The 17,500-nt window shown below is 40.3% G+C and overlaps 2 protein-coding genes across 2 annotated transcripts in view; one reads left to right on the top strand and one right to left on the bottom strand.

Moving 5' to 3' along the window:
- Positions 1 to 3,308, bottom strand: part of ndr2 (nodal-related 2) — an 8,929-nt gene extending 5,621 nt beyond the window's left edge. The window contains exon 1 of the mRNA XM_034309498.2: positions 3,254 to 3,308. Within this exon, the coding sequence (XP_034165389.2) occupies positions 3,254 to 3,308 (55 nt within the window). The remainder of the gene's footprint in view (positions 1 to 3,253) is intronic.
- pald1a (phosphatase domain containing paladin 1a) overlaps positions 197 to 17,500 on the top strand; it is a 52,496-nt gene continuing 35,192 nt past the window's right edge. The window contains 1 exon segment of the mRNA XM_053238840.1: positions 197 to 424. The gene's annotated coding sequence lies outside the window, so the exon portion shown is untranslated.

Raw genomic sequence — 17,500 nt, 5'->3', positions numbered from 1 at the left:
ACTCATACACACACTCACACAAACACACACACACACTCACACACTTTATTCAGAGGGTTTTTTCTCTTTCAGCTCTACACGTGCTCATACACTAGACCCGGCGGAGTGCGCATGCGCAGTAGCACATCCAGCAGCACTGGAGAGTGTGTGTGTGTGTGTGTGTGTGTGTGTGTGTGTGTATCTCTGTATTTGTGTGTGTGTGTGTGTGTGTGTGTGTGTGTGTGTTTCTCACCGACACACTGCGGGGTGAAAACACACACCGCTTCAGTTTAAAGCAGAGAGACAGTGCGGAGACTGAACACACACACACATTAAACCGCGCCCGTGTGTGTGTGTGTGCAAGTGAGAGTGTGTATTTGTGTGTGTGTGTGTGTGTATTAGTGTGTGTGCACGCGGGCACGAGGACTCCCGCTTTGGTGCAATGGTGAGTACTGAAATTTTCCTCCTTCTGCTTTTAGAAATGTGGAAGAGAAAGTGTGTGTGTGAGTGTGTGTGTGATGCATCATGGTTATTAAATAAAACTGCATCTGCGCGCGTGCTGTGTGTCTCTGTGCGGTGTTAAAGTGGTGTGTGTGTGTGTGTGTGTGTTAAAGTAGGATGTGTGTGTGTGTCAGTGTGAGTCTGTGTGTGTGTGTGTGTTAAAGTAGGATGTGTGTGTGTGTCAGTGTGTGTGTGTGTGTGTGTGTGTGTGTGTGTGTTAAAGTAGGATGTGTGTGTGTGTGTGTGTGTGTGTGTTAAAGTAGGATGTGTGTGTGTGTTAAAGTAGGATGTGTGTGTGTGTGTGTGTGTGTGTGTTAAAGTAGGATGTGTGTGTGTGTGTGTGTGTGTGTGTGTGTGAGTGTGTGTGAGCTCCAACACTCTTAAACACGAGTTATTTTGTATGATCTGTCTTCGTAACACAGTGTGTTTAATCACACACTCAGAGTGCAAGCTCTCAGGAACACACACACACACACACACTGTCTCAGGAACACACACACACACACACACTGTCTCAGGAACACACACACACACACACACACACACTGTCTCAGGAACACACACACACACACACACACTGTCTCAGGAGCAAAACACAGAGCAGGAGGGAAACATCTGAGTAAAAGCGGAAGATGACGTCGGAGTACCACATAAACACAACCGTTAAATAAAAACCCAGTAATGAAAAGTAATAATAATAATAATAATAATAATAATAATAATAATAATCAGATAGTTTACATGTTTATTTTCTGAGCAGGTTTTCAGGACGTTTTTATAAAGACTGAAAGAGGAAAAGGATAAAAAATAAAATAGAATATTTATTTATTTGTTTACATTTGTTTATTTATTTCCAATAGCTCCTTCTTCTTCTTCTTCTTATCATTATCATTAGCAGTGTTGCAGTGCCGCTTGGTTTAAACTACTAACTGAATTTTAAACTATTTTATTTTTTATTTACTTTTTTAAAGCGCTAGAAGGGAAACATTAAGGTCGTAGTTTGTGGGTTTGTTTGTTAAAGACGCAGTAAAGGAAAAGAAGAAACATCTGAGGAGCCGTGAACGAGTGAAAGGATAAAAATAAAATGAAAAAAAAAAACCAAGCGCTTTATTAACCTTAGAAACTTAAAAATGATTATTAAGGTGTTTAACCTGTGAATGAAATTTTATGAAATGATTTTTTACATTATTTTATTTTCAGAAAGCTCCTCCCTTCGTCACGTCGCTGCTGAATGACGTAAAGTTTAACAGATAAGCGAGAGATCTGAGCAAAATGTTTATTTAAAAAAAGTTTAAATCAATCTATAAATATAACTCTGTAAATCTTATTGTTTATTTCTTTTGCTCATGTTTGAAAAAGCGTTATTATTATAATTCGTAGCTTTCTAAATCGTGACTTAATTTTCTTAGCTAAGAAAAAAGCAAGCGGTTAAACTGTGACATCACAGTGTTAAAAATCGGAAATAAATAATAAATCTTACTAACGAATAACGAATCATTTGTTTATGAGGAAGTTATAGTTCTTAACGATGATAATGTGTAAGAATGTTAATAATTTCTAACACAATTAGCTAATAGCTAGCTTGTGTTTATGATATAACAAAAAAAATCGTAATTCAGATAAAATAATTAATAATTATATAATAATTGAAAAAAGATTTATTAATTTATTGGATGTAGAATCGAGTGTAGTTTTTCTTCCTCCATGTTTATTTATTTATTTATCATAGCTGATGTCTGTGCTGCATATGTGAAATTAGCGTTGTGTGTTTACATGTGTGTGTGTGTGTGTGTCAGTGTGAGTCTGTGTGTGTGTGTGTGTGTGTGTGTGTTTGGGGGTGTGTTTTAGGATGTGTGTTATGTCGCTACTTAACTGCCACCTTTTTCACACCTCACTTTATTTACATTACGCCTGAGACATCAAAGCGACACGGCAGCTATTCACACCACTGTAATGACACACACACACACACACACACACACACACACACACACACACGTCGCTAGCCTCCACTGCTGAGCCTTTATTAGCTAGCTCACTTTTTATGCTAATTGATTACAGGAATAAGAAAAAACAGCCGTCTTTGATGCTAAACTAAACCGAACCCTGAACAAACGCCGTGTTTAGCTAACACACCATGAGTGAACACGTCGTGAGCGAAACCGCCGTGAGCGAAACCGCCGTGAGCGAAACCGCAGGTTGGAGATCTTGTCAAGTCATAAAGTAGCTTATGAAGGTGGCGTGACGTGCTAACGTGTGGTATCGACAGTGAGGGTTATGAAGATTAACGATGATGAGAACATATCGATACCGAGCTGTATAATAAACCTTCATCTCACCAAAATCACTCATGAATAAACCACCGCAGAAAACTACAGGAAATAAAATATAAATTAATACTTTATTAATACGTTCTGTAGTAATGATTCCTGAGGGTTAGCTGTGAATGCTAGCTAGCGTAATTTTATACGATTTTATTAATAAAACAGTAGATGGAAGAGAAAAAGGCAGAGAGACTCTGAGGTTTGATCATTTCAGCTGTTCTGTCGCAGTGTGTAGCTTTATCTGTAATGTAATTGTTTACAAATGTAAATATAATTATTGTAGCTAGCTGGGAGAGTTAGCGTTATGGTAACAGGCACTATTGGTCGTAATGATGATAACATCTGTACAGAAAGAGAGAGAGAGAGAGAGAGAGAGAGAAGTGTATCTCAATCAGCTCGCTAGCTCCCCCGGTGGTGAATCAGTAGATCGTATACAGGAGTTCAGGCACTAGGACCCTGGATCACTACAGATTGTGATGCTGATGACTCAATTTCCGTCGCCATGACGACATACTCGCATTATAAAACGTCACCACTGGCGTTTATCACCAACAGGCAGGACCGATATCTTTCTGACGTTATGTGTCGTATAAATTTGTTAGCTTAAGCAGGATCGTAGGCTCGCTAGCGGATTTTTAAAAAATTATTAAACACTTAAAAGTCGTTAAACTCAAACACACCGAATACAGAACGTCAAATAAAGTTAAAATCGCTAACGTAAGTAATCATCTGAGAGCCACAACAACGATAACAAGCTGCTTACTTACTAATTTGTAGACGAAGTTGGCTGAAAATTCGTCCGCCATTTTGTTTGAGCCGAGAGGCTTCGGGAAATATGATGTCATTTCCTGTAAGGGAACGTAGTGTCGAGGCTCCCCGGTTTTTGCGGTGCATTGTGGGATCTTTTAGGGAGCGATTGAGACAGACTTTAAAATGGCCGCCGCCCTGATCAGCGCCTGAGTACTGAACTAGCGAGCGGATTGAGACGCAGCCTGAGAGACAGACAGGTCCTTACTGATGATGTAATGGAAAGGTAATGAGAGGTAGATGTGTGTATAGATGGAGGGACACAGACACAGAGATGGAGAAAGAGAGACAGATGGATGGATGGATAAACAGTCGAGATGTAATGAAATAACTACTTAACTGCTCGAAATATTCATCTGTTTTCTGAATCAGATTTAAACTGAAAGTGGGCGTGGTCTAAACTGGGAGCGTGAACCACTGTTTAAAATAAAAATACAGCATTTCTAAAATAATGTAATAACATTTGGGGAATAAAGAGTTAATATTATGGCAGAGCAACGAAAATAAAGAAATGTGTTACTTTATAAATAAAGAAATATTTAATCTTAAGGCACAGAATCGGCACAGATTAATACCAGGGTTAGAACTTTGAAACGATTGAACAAGAAATTCAGTGCGTCCGAATCCCGTTCAGCGTTCGATTCAGTACCTGCTGCAGTTGATTCAGTACCTGCTGCATTTGATTCAGTACCTGCTGCGTTTGATTCGGTACCTGCTGCAGTCGATTCGGTACCTGCTGCATTTGATTCAGTACCTGCTGCATTTGATTCGGTACCTGCTGCAGTCGATTCGGTACCTGCTGCAGTCGATTCGGTACCTGCTGCAGTTGATTCAGTACCTGCTGCAGTCGATTCGGTACCTGCTGCAGTTGATTCGGTACCTGCTGCAGTCGATTCGGTACCTGCTGCAGTCGATTCAGTACCTGCTGCAGTCGATTCGGTACCTGCTGCAGTTGATTCAGTACCTGCTGCATTTGATTCGGTACCTGCTGCAGTCGATTCGGTACCTGCTGCATTTGATTCGGTACCTGCTGCAGTTGATTCGGTACCTGCTGCAGTTGATTCGGTACCTGCTGCATTTGATTCGGTACCTGCTGCATTTGATTCGGTACCTGCTGCGTTCGATTCGGTACCTGCTGCAGTCGATTCAGTACCTGCTGCAGTCGATTCGGTTCCTGCTGCGTTTGATTCAGTACCTGCTGCATTTGATTCGGTACCTGCTGCAGTTGATTCGGTACCTGCTGCATTTGATTCGGTACCTGCTGCGTTCGATTCGGTACCTGCTGCAGTCGATTCAGTACCTGCTGCAGTCGATTCGGTTCCTGCTGCAGTCGATTCGGTTCCTGCTGCAGTCGATTCAGTACCTGTTGCAGTCGATTCAGTACCTGCTGCTTGGCTGTTGATTCAGTACGTACCGATCAGTATACGTGTGTATTATAAATATTCAATTCAATTCAATTCAATTTTATTTGTATAGCGCTTTTAACAATGGACATTGTCACAATACAATCTGGACATTCTACATCCGCCATGCCGGCATTGTCATGTGACCTACGACATCATAGTAACAGCAAAAACGTAAAGATCCCTCCAGATTAGAGCTGTTTTTTTTTTCTCGTTTAAACCTTCAACAAGTGAACAATTTACTCAGGTGTTGTTAAACAATACGCTTTAACCCCAAGGAACAGCGTTTAATACCTACAGCGCTTACACTTAACAAGAGACGACACGCCGCCTTCCGCCATTTTTGATTCTGACAGCTCTTCCACGCCAGCCCCGGTGCCTTATGGGAAATAGCGCAGCGTCCGGTGCTGAAGATCAGCTGGTTATTTCTCACCTGCTGTTTTATATAATACTGAGAATTCAGACGCTCTGCTCCTGTGTGCTTTCACCTGCTGTACATTAGAGCAGTAGCGATAATCGGACGCAGCGAGTGTGTTGATTTAGAAGACGTGAACTTGGAGGAAATTGTGTGTTTTGTTGAAGGAGAGATCGCAGGCAGTCGTCACCTTCAAGCCCATCGATGGTCACATCTGCAGCGTAACAGCTGGAACTCCGGCGCTCTCAGTACAGCGTGTTATAAAGCGAGTCGCTACGAGTCCTTATGACGTAACGGCTGGACGCCGAGCGCGCTGGACTTCCACTCCGTCCAGATCCTGATGATCATCTACCTGCACCATCTCACTGAACACCACGCACATGGGACCATCGACATCCTGGAGGCTTCCACAGCCTGCGATTTCTCCCTCAGCAAATCCTCAGCTTATACTGTCATACTATTAATACTTTATTCTCAAAATATTGCAGCTTTATTCTTGAAATCTTGTGTTTTTACTCTTTAAACTAAAACGTGGCACTAAAACGATGTCGCATTGAACCAGTGGAAAAAAATACGCAGAGCTGCTGGCGATGAGAATTAATGTTTCATTCACAGATTTATAAAAACAGACACAATTTACAGAACAATTTATTTATTAAACTTCTGCAGTTCCTCAGATACTTCAGTTCGTTATCGGTTTTAAACACACACACTGTAGAACTTTCTGGAACGCTTTCTATTGAATGTGATACGTTTAAAAAAAAACCCAATGATCTCTTTCCCAAATCCGGGAACTCTTATTTACACGTGACAGCAACAGCCTTGTAATAATATTTGATCAGATTTAGATCAGATTTCTGCATCAGTTCATCGCTGGTCTCATAACCGACAGAAGTAAAGAGAAAAGAGAGAGGTTTTTTACGCTGATCTTCTGCAGAACACTTGATAAAGTCAGAAGAGAAATGTCCGGAGGACTGAGACAGGTCGTGTAATCTGTCTGATTTATTCCTGACCTGTGAAGAAGAATGACGCTGGACACAGTTTATAATTTGCAGAATATTTACACCATCTGCCCAAAAGTATGTGCACCCCTGACCATATGTGGTTCTTCCTCAAACTCTTACCACAAAGTCTGAAGCTCACAGTTGTATAGAGCGTCTCTGTGTGCTGTAGCTTTACAGTTTCCCTTCACTGGAACTAAGAGACTCAAACCTGTTCCAGCATGACAATGCCCCTGTGCACAAAGCGAGCTCCATGAAGACATGGTGTGTGAAGGTTGGAGTGGAAGAACTCGAGTGTCCTGCACAGAGCCCTGACCTCAACCCCACTGAACACCTTTGGGATGAACTGGAACACCGACTGAACCCCAGACCTCCTCGACATCCCAACATCAGCGCCTGACCTCACTAATGCTCTTATAGCTGAATGAACACAAATCCCCACAGCCACGCTCCAACATCTAGTGGAAAGCTTCCCAGAAGAGTGGAGCTCATATGGGTGTGATGGTCAGGGGTGCACAAACTTTTGGTAATATAGTGTAGCTTGATATTTTTATTACAACTCTCGGCAAAAGTGATGGAATCACCACACTTAGAGGATGTTCTTCAAGGTCACAGATATGACGCAAAACAATTTTTTGTTTAATAGCTGAAGATTCTGGCTTCATGAAACAAACCTCAAACAAATTAAATTATTTTAATTAATGGCATAATTTTTTTCCAAGTAGATAAAAAAATTCTGGAATCACTCCATGTTGAGGAAAGAGTTATGAAATCACCGTGTAGCAGTTAAGAGAGTGATTACAGACTTGCACTTGGCTGATTGAAAGGAAACACGGCCACAACAACAGAGCTGTCAATGAAACAACGGAAAGGATTATAAAACTCCTTCAAGAAGGAAATCCAACATGGAGTGTGTTGGTTCTTCTCAATCAGCTGTGTCAAAAATGTGGTGTAAATAAGACGAGAAGGTTATAAAAGGAAAACATACGGTTAGACCACAGAAGACATCTGAGTGTCAGGATAGAAAACTCAGAAGCTGAAAATGAAAATAGAAAATGCACAAAAATACAAATGAAACCAAACTGATGAAAACAGAACCGTAAGAAAGCGAAGGAAAGCCAAAGGAAAACCAGCACTAACACCTAAACAGAAGAAAACCCGGTTACAGTGCGCTGAAGAGACGCGGTCATGGAGTGTGGCTGATTGGAGGAAGGTGATATTCAGTGATGAAGAATGAATCTGGTTTGGGCAAGGAGGAGGAGATGATGATGATGATGATGATGATGATGGAGCTTTTGTCTGGTGCCGTTCTGATGAACCATATAAAGGTGACTGTTTTCTTCAGGTGTTCAGATTTCACTCATTTATGATAGGGGTTTTGCGTGTCAGGTAAAGCACCAGGTGAGATGGCAGTCAGTACCTCAACACTCCATGCTCAGGTATACGCTGACATTGTGGACACTTTTCTCATTCCAGCGATATAAAATCGGTTTGGTGGTGATGAGGTCATTTTTCAGGATGATCTTGCATCTCACCACAGAGCAAAGAGTGTTAAAGCTTTTCTTCAGGAAAAGACCGGATCTCCATCTGATTAAAAGATTTATGGTGGAAATTGAAAAAACTGGTCCATGACAAGGCTCCGTCCTGCGAAGCTGATCAGCTGCTGTTCGAGAAAGTTGGAAGCAGCTCAATGTTTTTTTTTCATTAGTGAAGTTCACGCTTCCAAGAATTCATTCCATCATAAAAGCTCGAGGAGGAGCAACCAAGCACTAATTGTGATTTGTTGTTGTTGTTGTTGTTGATGATTTTAGAATTATTTCCTCATCATGGAGTTATTCCATAATTTGTTTTCTCTATTTGATCTGGAACAAATTATGCCATTAATTAAAATAATTTAATTTGTTTGAGGTGTGTTTCACAAAGCCACAATGTTCAGCTATTAAAGAAAAACCAGTGTCCTGGTACCATCATGTTCCTCTTTTTTCTTTTTTGGTTCTGGGGTGCACAAACTTTTTCACTCAGTGGTGGATAAATAGACAGACGTATATGTGGTGCACTAACAGGTAGAGAATACACACACACACACACACACACACACTGCTGTTTCAGGGTGATTCTTTAGTGTGTGTCTCAGCAGGTGTGCTGCTCTTACACTAATTGATTGTTGGTGTGTTAGCCGTGTGTGTGTGTGTGTGTGTGTGTGTGTGTGTGTGTGTGTGTGTGTGTGTGTGTGTGTGTGTAAAGGATTAGGGTACACTTCTCCATTAGGCCCTGTGGTGAAGACGCCATGACTTCATTAGAGCCCGGTCTCCTGGCGTTAACTGTGTGTGTGTGTGTGTGTGTGTGTGTGTGTGTGTGTGTGAGAGAGAGATAAAGAGGTGGTGGTGTTAATGAAAGTGTGTGTAACTTTCGTTCTCAGATTAACCTCACTGATAAAGTGATATGATAAAGTTCTCCTCTCTGTAGTGTGCAACACACACATTCACTGTTGCTGAGGATGGATCCACACGCACTGAAATCTAATCAGCTAGGTCATGTTATTCCTGAGGAGTGGTGTATAATGGAGAAGTTTAGCTAGCTAAAACTTTGTGAGTTTATGGCGTCCGATTGGGCAGAAACTCGGCTTTCGGAGCCACGACGCCATCCTCGATGCTGTGATCGTAAAAAATATGTCTTCAAATGTGTGTGTGTGTGTAAATAAATTTCCTGCTAGATTCTTCAGTCAGATTGTAAGCGTCAGGTTGCTAGGATACGTGGGTCTTTTTTGCGACCGGGTTGCACACGCATCTCTTTTTGTTTATAAATACTGAAGAGGTTTATATCAGTAAATCAGTGAATTTTTAACGTGTGTGTTATTCACATTTCTGCTCGGTGTCCTGGGTAGTTTAGTGAGTGATGAGTAAACGAGTGAAACAGAAACGATGCCTCACTTTGGTTTTTCAGCATCTTCTTCTGCTCCGTCACTTTTGCTGTCTTTTTTAAGGAAATAAAAACAAACTCAGTTGTGTGACAGTGCGAGGATTAACACGTGATTCCTCCGAGACACGTGAAGTCGGAGTCGTGCTGCGTCACAGAGCGGCGTCCCTCACGCAGAGGAAAGAGCTATCTGCCCTCTTCCACATACAGGACACTTCACAGACACTCCTGATTGGCTAGATTTATATGATTGACAGGAGAGAGAGTATGCCCCTCCCACCCAGAGAGCACGGCCAATTGTATTTTTGGAAGGGAGGCGACACATAAAGGAAACTTGCTCATCAAAATTATTTTATTATTATTACTTTATTTAATTATATTTTTATTAAAACATCATTTTAATCTTTTTAGCAAGATGTCTGTCTCCTTTCTTTCTTTCTTTCTTTCTTTCTTTTAAATGAAAATTACAAATTAAAGACCTTAATTCAATTTAATTTTATTTGTGTAGCGCTTTTAACAGCATGCATTTAAACATTATACTCTCATATTTACATTCACATGAACTTAAATGTCTTGTAGGTTTTTTATCCTTCATGCAAATTATATGCAAATTAGTTATAACAGAAAATTGGAAAATCCAAATACACCGAGATAAAAAACAATAACACTGCCCCTAGTGGACGTGCCTGGAAATACACCATCAAAGCACATTAATATTCATTAAATATGGATAAGTGATTATCGGCACATACTGATACACTACGGGAGTGTGTGTGAGTGTGTGTGTGAGTGTGTGTGTGTGTGTGTGTGTGTGCGTGTGTAAGAACCAGGTCAGTCGGAAAAAGATGTTTAAAAAAACCTAACAATCCATCTGTAAGATGTAGAACAGCACACAGGAAACGTATGTGTGTGTGTGTGTGTGTGTGTGTGTGTGTGTGTGGCCTACGTTATGCAGATCTAGGCAGTATTTTAGTGCACACACACACACACACACACACACACACACCTGGGGTGTGTAAAAGTGCAAGCTGCTTGCACATTCAGGTTGCATGAATTTTCCAACACACACAGCAGACCTGACTTCAACACGATCCATCACGCTATACCTGTACACACACACACACACACACACACACACACACACACACACTCACTCTCACTCACTCACACACTCACACGGTCACACACGTTCATGATCTCACACACACACACACACACACACACACACACTCACACACCTGTCGTCATTTTCTCTCCTGCCTTGTCTTCCTGTCATCCTTTAAACAAAAACTAATGGAACATTAATCACATGTCCGTCTCTCTGTTTAACTGTGTGTGTGTGTGTGTGTGTGTGTGTGAGTGTGTGTGTGAGTGAGAGTGTGTGTGAGTGTATGAGACTCTTGCTTTCTTCTCCAGGAATTCTTTTTTTCCATCTGATTTCTCTCGTCGTCTCTTCACTTCTCTTTTCTCCTCTTCTTTTCTCTGCTCTTGTAATTTTTTATTCTTATCCTTTTTTCTCTTTTTTCTCCTCACCTACCTTCACTGTAAACTTCCATCTCACACCCAGTGTGAGTGAGAGAGAGTGTGTGTGTGCGTGTGTGTGAGTGAGTGAGAGTGTTGGAGTGAGTGTGTGTGTGTGTGTGTGTGTGTGTGAATTGCGTACCGTAATCGTACATCCCATTAGCTGCAGTGTGTGATTTGCGCTCCTGTGTGTGAGGAGGGTTTTACACACTCACGCCTTTTTAATTCATGTGGTAATCTGTGTGTGTGTGTGTGTGTGTGTGTGTGTGTGTGTGTGTGTGTAAGAGAGAGAGGATGTAATTAGACAGTTGAGGGTGTGTGTGTTGGAGGAAGCTTAGGCCACTCTGTGTAACTGTCAGCTGTGTTTATATATAAACAAACTGTGTGTGAGTGTACATACACACACACACACACACACATATATATCAATATATAAATATATATATATTATAAAAATGCATAGAAAATGTGTGTGTGTGTGTGTGTGTGTGTGTGTGTGTGTGTGTGTGTGTCCTTTCCTGCATTGAGCTGGTTGGTGAGTAAGACCGAAAGGTTCCGCCTCCACATCCTCTCCACACACACAGATTTGCCATGCTTCCTTTGCTGATGTAAGTGTGTGTGTCTTCCTTTTGTACTCTGCAGCGTTAAGCACTGGCTCTCAGTGTGTAACCACACACACGCGTACACACGCGTACACACACGCGTACACACACACTGTTTTACAGTATGGATGGGTGAGGATCGAGTTGGTTTACTTTAAGTTGGACGACGAAATCGGAGACAGGTACGGACCGACTCTGTGTGTGTGTGTGTGTGTGTGTGTGTGCTTGTGTGTGTGTGCTTGTGCGTGTGTGCTTGCGCGTGTGTGTACACTAACAGAATAAATATCAAAATGAAGTGATGTGCTGATGATCAGCTGCAACGGTAGTCAGAATGCAGGAGTGTTTCAGTCAGGAGTAGGGAGCCTATGTAGTGTACCTGTGGGGGGGGGTATGTAGGGTTCCTCTGTGGGGGGGGGATATGTACGGTACCTATGTGTGTGGGGGGGTATTTAGGGTTCCTGTTTGGTTGGGGGGATATTTAAGGGACTTGTGTGTGTGTGTGTGGGTGGGGGGGGGGGGTTGGGGGGGGGGGGGGGTATGTAGGGTTCCTATATAGGGGGATATGTAGGGTTCCTATATAGGGCGAGTATGTAGGGTTCCTATATAGGGGGGTATGTAGGGTTCCTATATAGGGGGATATGTAGGGTTCCTATATAGGGCGAGTATGTAGGGTTCCTATATAGGGGGATATGTAGGGTTCCTATATAGGGGGATATGTAGGGTTCCTATATAGGGAGCATGATTGGGCAGCGGTTGTTCTACTGAAGAAGAGATTTTAATGTTTTCAAGGCAAAATATCATGTGAAAGTAAGTTTACTCGGAATATATTTGTCCAGAAGATCAGAAGCGTGTGTGAGTCAGTGTGTGATCTGCGACTCAGCCTCATCACGGTTTGTTCTGCTGCCGTTGTGTCTCGTCGTGCTGTACCGCCCCCACACTGTTAGCGTCGGTATTGCGGCGCGTGTAGCGTTAACGCCTGCGCTGGTTTATTACAGCGCTGTAAACTTAACAATAAACGTAACGTTGCTCGGATGTCGCACGTTATCGTGATGTCGCATGTTATCGTGCGAACGCTCAGAGTCGATCCTAAAAAGAGTCGATTCTTCAATTACAGCTTGAAGGAGATTGAAAGGAACAAAATTCCTAACTACGATCAGAACGTTCAAAATGTTAAAGCATCTTAAACTTACTCACCTGAAGAAGCTGCTGTTTGTCGTTAACGTTAAAATAAACCCAACACACACACAGGCTCTATTCGGACGTGATTAGTTTGATGCGCTGGAGTAAGTCCATTCATTATTGCACTTTCTACTCCGTGGATTTATTTCCGTCCGGATCGCTCATATACGTGATTTTTTTTCTTTCTCCTTCCGTTAAAAAAAAAATTCCAGACACAATTCCATTATGTTTTTAAAGAACTCAAACAAACTCTGATTATTTGAGTCATATCAAATTATAAACATTTCTGATTTTACAGACGGACGACGCCATATTTAATCATCTCTGATAGAAAATATTTACAACAAACACAAAATGGTCAGCGATTAAAAAAAACTGAAACATGGAAATCCGTCACGTTATCTGTGGAACGTCTTTACGGAGAGCTGAATGAAAAGAGATTAAAGGTGCTCGAGAGTGATAAATAAACGCACGATGATGTGAACGCGTCACCGTGTGCGACTCAAACGAGACGTGTTTTATTACAGACGTCGTCCTGAGAAACGAATCCCGTCTGAACAGGGCTGCAGGTTGAGCTCCTGAACCGAGTCAGATGTTAGATCGCTGTAAAGTTACAACCGTAACCAAAAGTTCACAGTCAGGACGTCAGGTTTGAAATGATACGGCGAGGAGTCGACTTTTGGAGTCTGATTCAGAGTCGAGTCAAGTGTAGAATTTCTGTAATCGTAAAATCAGACCATGATGCTCAACGCTGTACGTTTATATTATTCCACATTAAACAATAAAGCGCACGGTGGTTTCTGGTTTAGTGAAAATGAAACTGTTGTGTGTGATGCCTTTATCCAAAACATCTTACACTCAACAGCTAAAACGAGTTTAGAATTAATCACGGGTTTGTTCATCAAAGTTTTATTCAGATCTGTTGTTTTAAACGTAACGTCTGATTCGGGAGAATTCTGGTTTTGCATGATGATGGATTCTTCAGTGGCGAGTTACTGAAGTTACTCTTCAGATTATTTATACTTTTATTGAAATGTTTTATTTCATTTTAATTTTTTATTTGATTTTATCAAAAACCTTTTTTTTTTTTTGTAAATGTAATCCACCTCAGATTAGACTCCAGATTAAAGATTAATAGACTTATAGCTAATCTGGTGTTTGCTGGAAAACTAAACCCAGAATGAAACAAAGGATTAAACACAATCCTGATTATATTTAACAAGTTTTTAAAGTTAGAGTTGTGTTATTAAATTTCAGATAAACTTTGTGTTAAATAATGAATTCAATACTGAGTAACAGCACGAACAGCTCCTTATTAAATACATTTAATTACTGTTGATCTGTTGTGTAATAGTAGAAAAATGTGCATGACAACGTTGATTTTCAGCATGTGTGTGTGTGTGTGTGTGTGGGTGTGGTCATTTTTAGGATGTGTTTTATTTTAGTCCGCGCCCTGATGAGATGTTAGTTGCACTCGGCTGTAATTTTGCGCTATTCCTGCAGTTTAAACGCCGCTGTCTCGCGGAGGCCCGTGTCTCGGGCGGGGGTGCCATTATTTTTAGCCCGTGTGGCACACTATAGCTGTGTTTATGTGATTAAATATAAACAGTAAGCACATTTCTGTGGCTTTGCTCCACTCTAGAATGGATAGAAATATGTTCGCTAATCCTTAGTGACTTTCAGATGCTAACGTAAACGTCTGATCCGGAAGTTGGGAAGAAATTGCAGGTTCGCGTCCGAAGAGTCGGAATAACGGTGAAGATTCAACTGCAGACGTTTGTGTCGAATCTTTAGAATTGTATTTTTTTTAAAAAAATTTTTAGCTGAGGTATGTGAATTCTTGCTGAAGTTTTTTCAATCACTTCTTTTGACACTCGTGTGAAAACGTCTCCTAAAGCCGTGTTTGTGTATTTCTTATAAAAATGACTCTGAATCGAATCAATTTATGATTTAATGACTCACTGATAAACACTGAATCGAATCAGTTGATGATTTAACGACTCGCTGATAAACGTAATAAATATCACACGTTACTGCAGGTTTTCATCGTAGTGATCTTATAGACGACGTTTCTGAGATCACTGCATATTTCTGATGTATGTTTAGAAAATGGACGTTATATTTTATGGAATTTGCAGTAAACGTAAAGTGTGTTTTCTCAGCGCTAAGCTCGGAGACCGCGCCCAGACGAGCAACAACAAAACTGGGACAGGACAGGGCTGAATTTTTAAAATTAGCACAGCCAATGAGAGACCAGTAGGCGTGTCTGTTCACGTCTTTATTCTGAAACTGTTTATTGCGTAAGTATAAAAGTGTAAAAGTGACGCAGTGGAACCTTTAGGTTTGTTTATATTTGTAAGTGAAGGTGGTGATGGATAATAAAGTGTTAGCGCTGCGGCTAATCACGGTGATGTGAGCTGTAATATCTGACGCCGTTAGTGTTTCTCTCTACGCTGCGGTTGTGGTGTTGTTCCTGTCGCTGTTGTGCTGAATGGTGATGGTGCAACACAGGAAGTGAGGGAGGAAGTAGTTTCTATAGCGAGGATAAACTCACTGCTGTAACACAGCTTTAGGATGTGAGAGAGAGAGAGAGAGAGAGAGAGCGCGAGGGAGAGGGAGAGAGAGAGAGAGAGAGAGAGAGAGAGAGAGAGAGAGAGCGAGCTGCTAAAACACTTAACGTCCGGTAGGTAAATAAACAACAAATACAATTTTTAAATATTTTTAAAAACTAACGAATACTATTGAAGTTCGCTTTCAAATAAAAAATACATGTGAATTAAATTAAACAAATTAATAAATAAAATAAAAAGCTTTAAAACTATTGAATACAAATAAAATGTAAGTAAATGCCTAAAAACAAACATAAAATAAAATTTAAATTAAATCTAAAAATAAATAGAAATAAGTAAATATTGTAACTAAAACAAAACAAATAATAAATAAATATTACAAATAAATAGAAAAACTGTAATATATAAATATATACATCATATAAATGAGTACAGTTAAATTTATTTACAGATAATTGTAGATGTATTCTAAAGTAAACAAATAATTAAGTAATTAAAACAAAATATAAAGAAATAAATAAAAATAAACGCAAAGCGGATAAAATGAAAATATCAGTAAATGTCTAAAAATTAAAATAAAAATGTAATTAAATGAAATATAAAAATCAGAAATTAGTAAATAATGTAATTAAAACATAACAAATCATAAATAATCATTACAAATAAATATACACAAATATACATAAATCTACAGTTTATAACATAAATGAAAGCAGTTAAAATTTAAAGTACACAAATTAGTAAATAAATTAAAAAACAAAAAATAAACATAAAAATTATGTTTATTAATTAAATTAAATTTAATAAGTGGCTAAAAATAACATCAAATGAATAAATTTAAAAAATATAAATTGTTAAAAGAAAATAAAATGAAAAAAATTAAATCAGTAAAATTAACAGAACAAATAAGTTTTAATAAGTAAACAAAAATGACAAATAAATTAAATAAATCGTCAAATAAAACAAAATAAAAGAAATTGACTTATAATTGTAAAATTTCTTATGCTGATAAGAGAAAGAGAGAGTGTGTGTGCGCGCGTGTGTGTGTGTGTGAGAGATTGTGCGTGAGTGCGTGCGTGTGTGAGTGCGTGCGTGCGTGCGTGTGTGAGTGCGTGCGTGTGTGTGTGAGTGCGTATGTGTGTGCGTGTGAGTGCGTGTGTGAGAGATTGTGTGCGTGTGTGTGTGTGTGTGTGTGTGAGTGAGAAAGAGAGTGTGTGCGCGCGTGTGTGTGTGTGTGAGATTGTGCGTGAGTGCGTGCGTGTGTGAGTGCGTGTGTGTGAGTGCGTGTGTGTGTGAGAGAGATTGTGTGTGTGCGCGTGTGTGTGTGCATGTGTGTGTGTGAGAGAGATTGTGCGTGAGTGCGTGTGTGTGTGAGAGATTTTGTGTGTGTGTGTGTGTGTGCGCGTGTGTGTGTGAGAGATTGTGTGTGCGCGTGTGCGTGTGTGTGTGTGTGTGAGAGAGATTGTGTGTGTGTGTGTGCGCGCGTGTGTGTGTGTGTGGTTATGGGGTGGATCAGATGCAACTGATGAGGTCATTTCCTCTTCCGTTGGTTAATGATGTCACTAAAGTCACACTTCCTCTTGACCTTTGACCTTGCGTGAGGAAACCTGCGTGCTTGTTTTCCGGGACTTTGTTTTTGATCCTAAAGTCGACTTTTTAAAACACACTTTAAAAACATTTACTTTCCGAATCAATACGGGGAAATAAAGAAACGTTTCAGTGCGTCCCGTATTACGTAAACACGAGGAGTTAAAGAAGAATAATTAAATAGAATATAAATAAATAAAATATTAATAAATAAAAGATCTGTCCCATGCTTGTCACAGGGGCAGAAAGTACATGTCTGGAAGGTTGCTATGGAAACCCGTAGGTCAGAGATGTTTATGTTGTTATAGATACTGAAACATCTGGACTTGTGTCGTAACATCAGCCTGATCAGGAGAAACATTCGAGAACGCGGTTACGTGTCATGTGACGTTTTTATCGCAATCATCTCGTACAGCTTTCCAGAAGTTTCTGACGTGATGCAACACAAACGTTTACGTAAAGTGTTTTCATCAGATTTTCACTTGATCTGATGGAATCAGCAAAATTCACTAACATTTTAATTTTATTGTTAAAAAAAATAAAAAATCACATGACGGTTGATTGATGGAGGCTGAGGCCCCGCCCACTCCCAGTAGCGTGTTGTGTGTGGAGTTTTGAAAATGATTGAAAAGCGTGACAGCGTGACCCTGCGTATGTGTCGCGCGTGTGTGTCGCGCGTGTGTGTTGCGTGTATG

This window comes from Pangasianodon hypophthalmus, chromosome 12 (assembly GCF_027358585.1).
Source record: "Pangasianodon hypophthalmus isolate fPanHyp1 chromosome 12, fPanHyp1.pri, whole genome shotgun sequence".
NCBI lineage: Eukaryota > Metazoa > Chordata > Actinopteri > Siluriformes > Pangasiidae > Pangasianodon > Pangasianodon hypophthalmus.
Note: the sequence above shows the minus strand (reverse complement) of the source record. Positions and strands in the feature narration are given on the sequence as shown.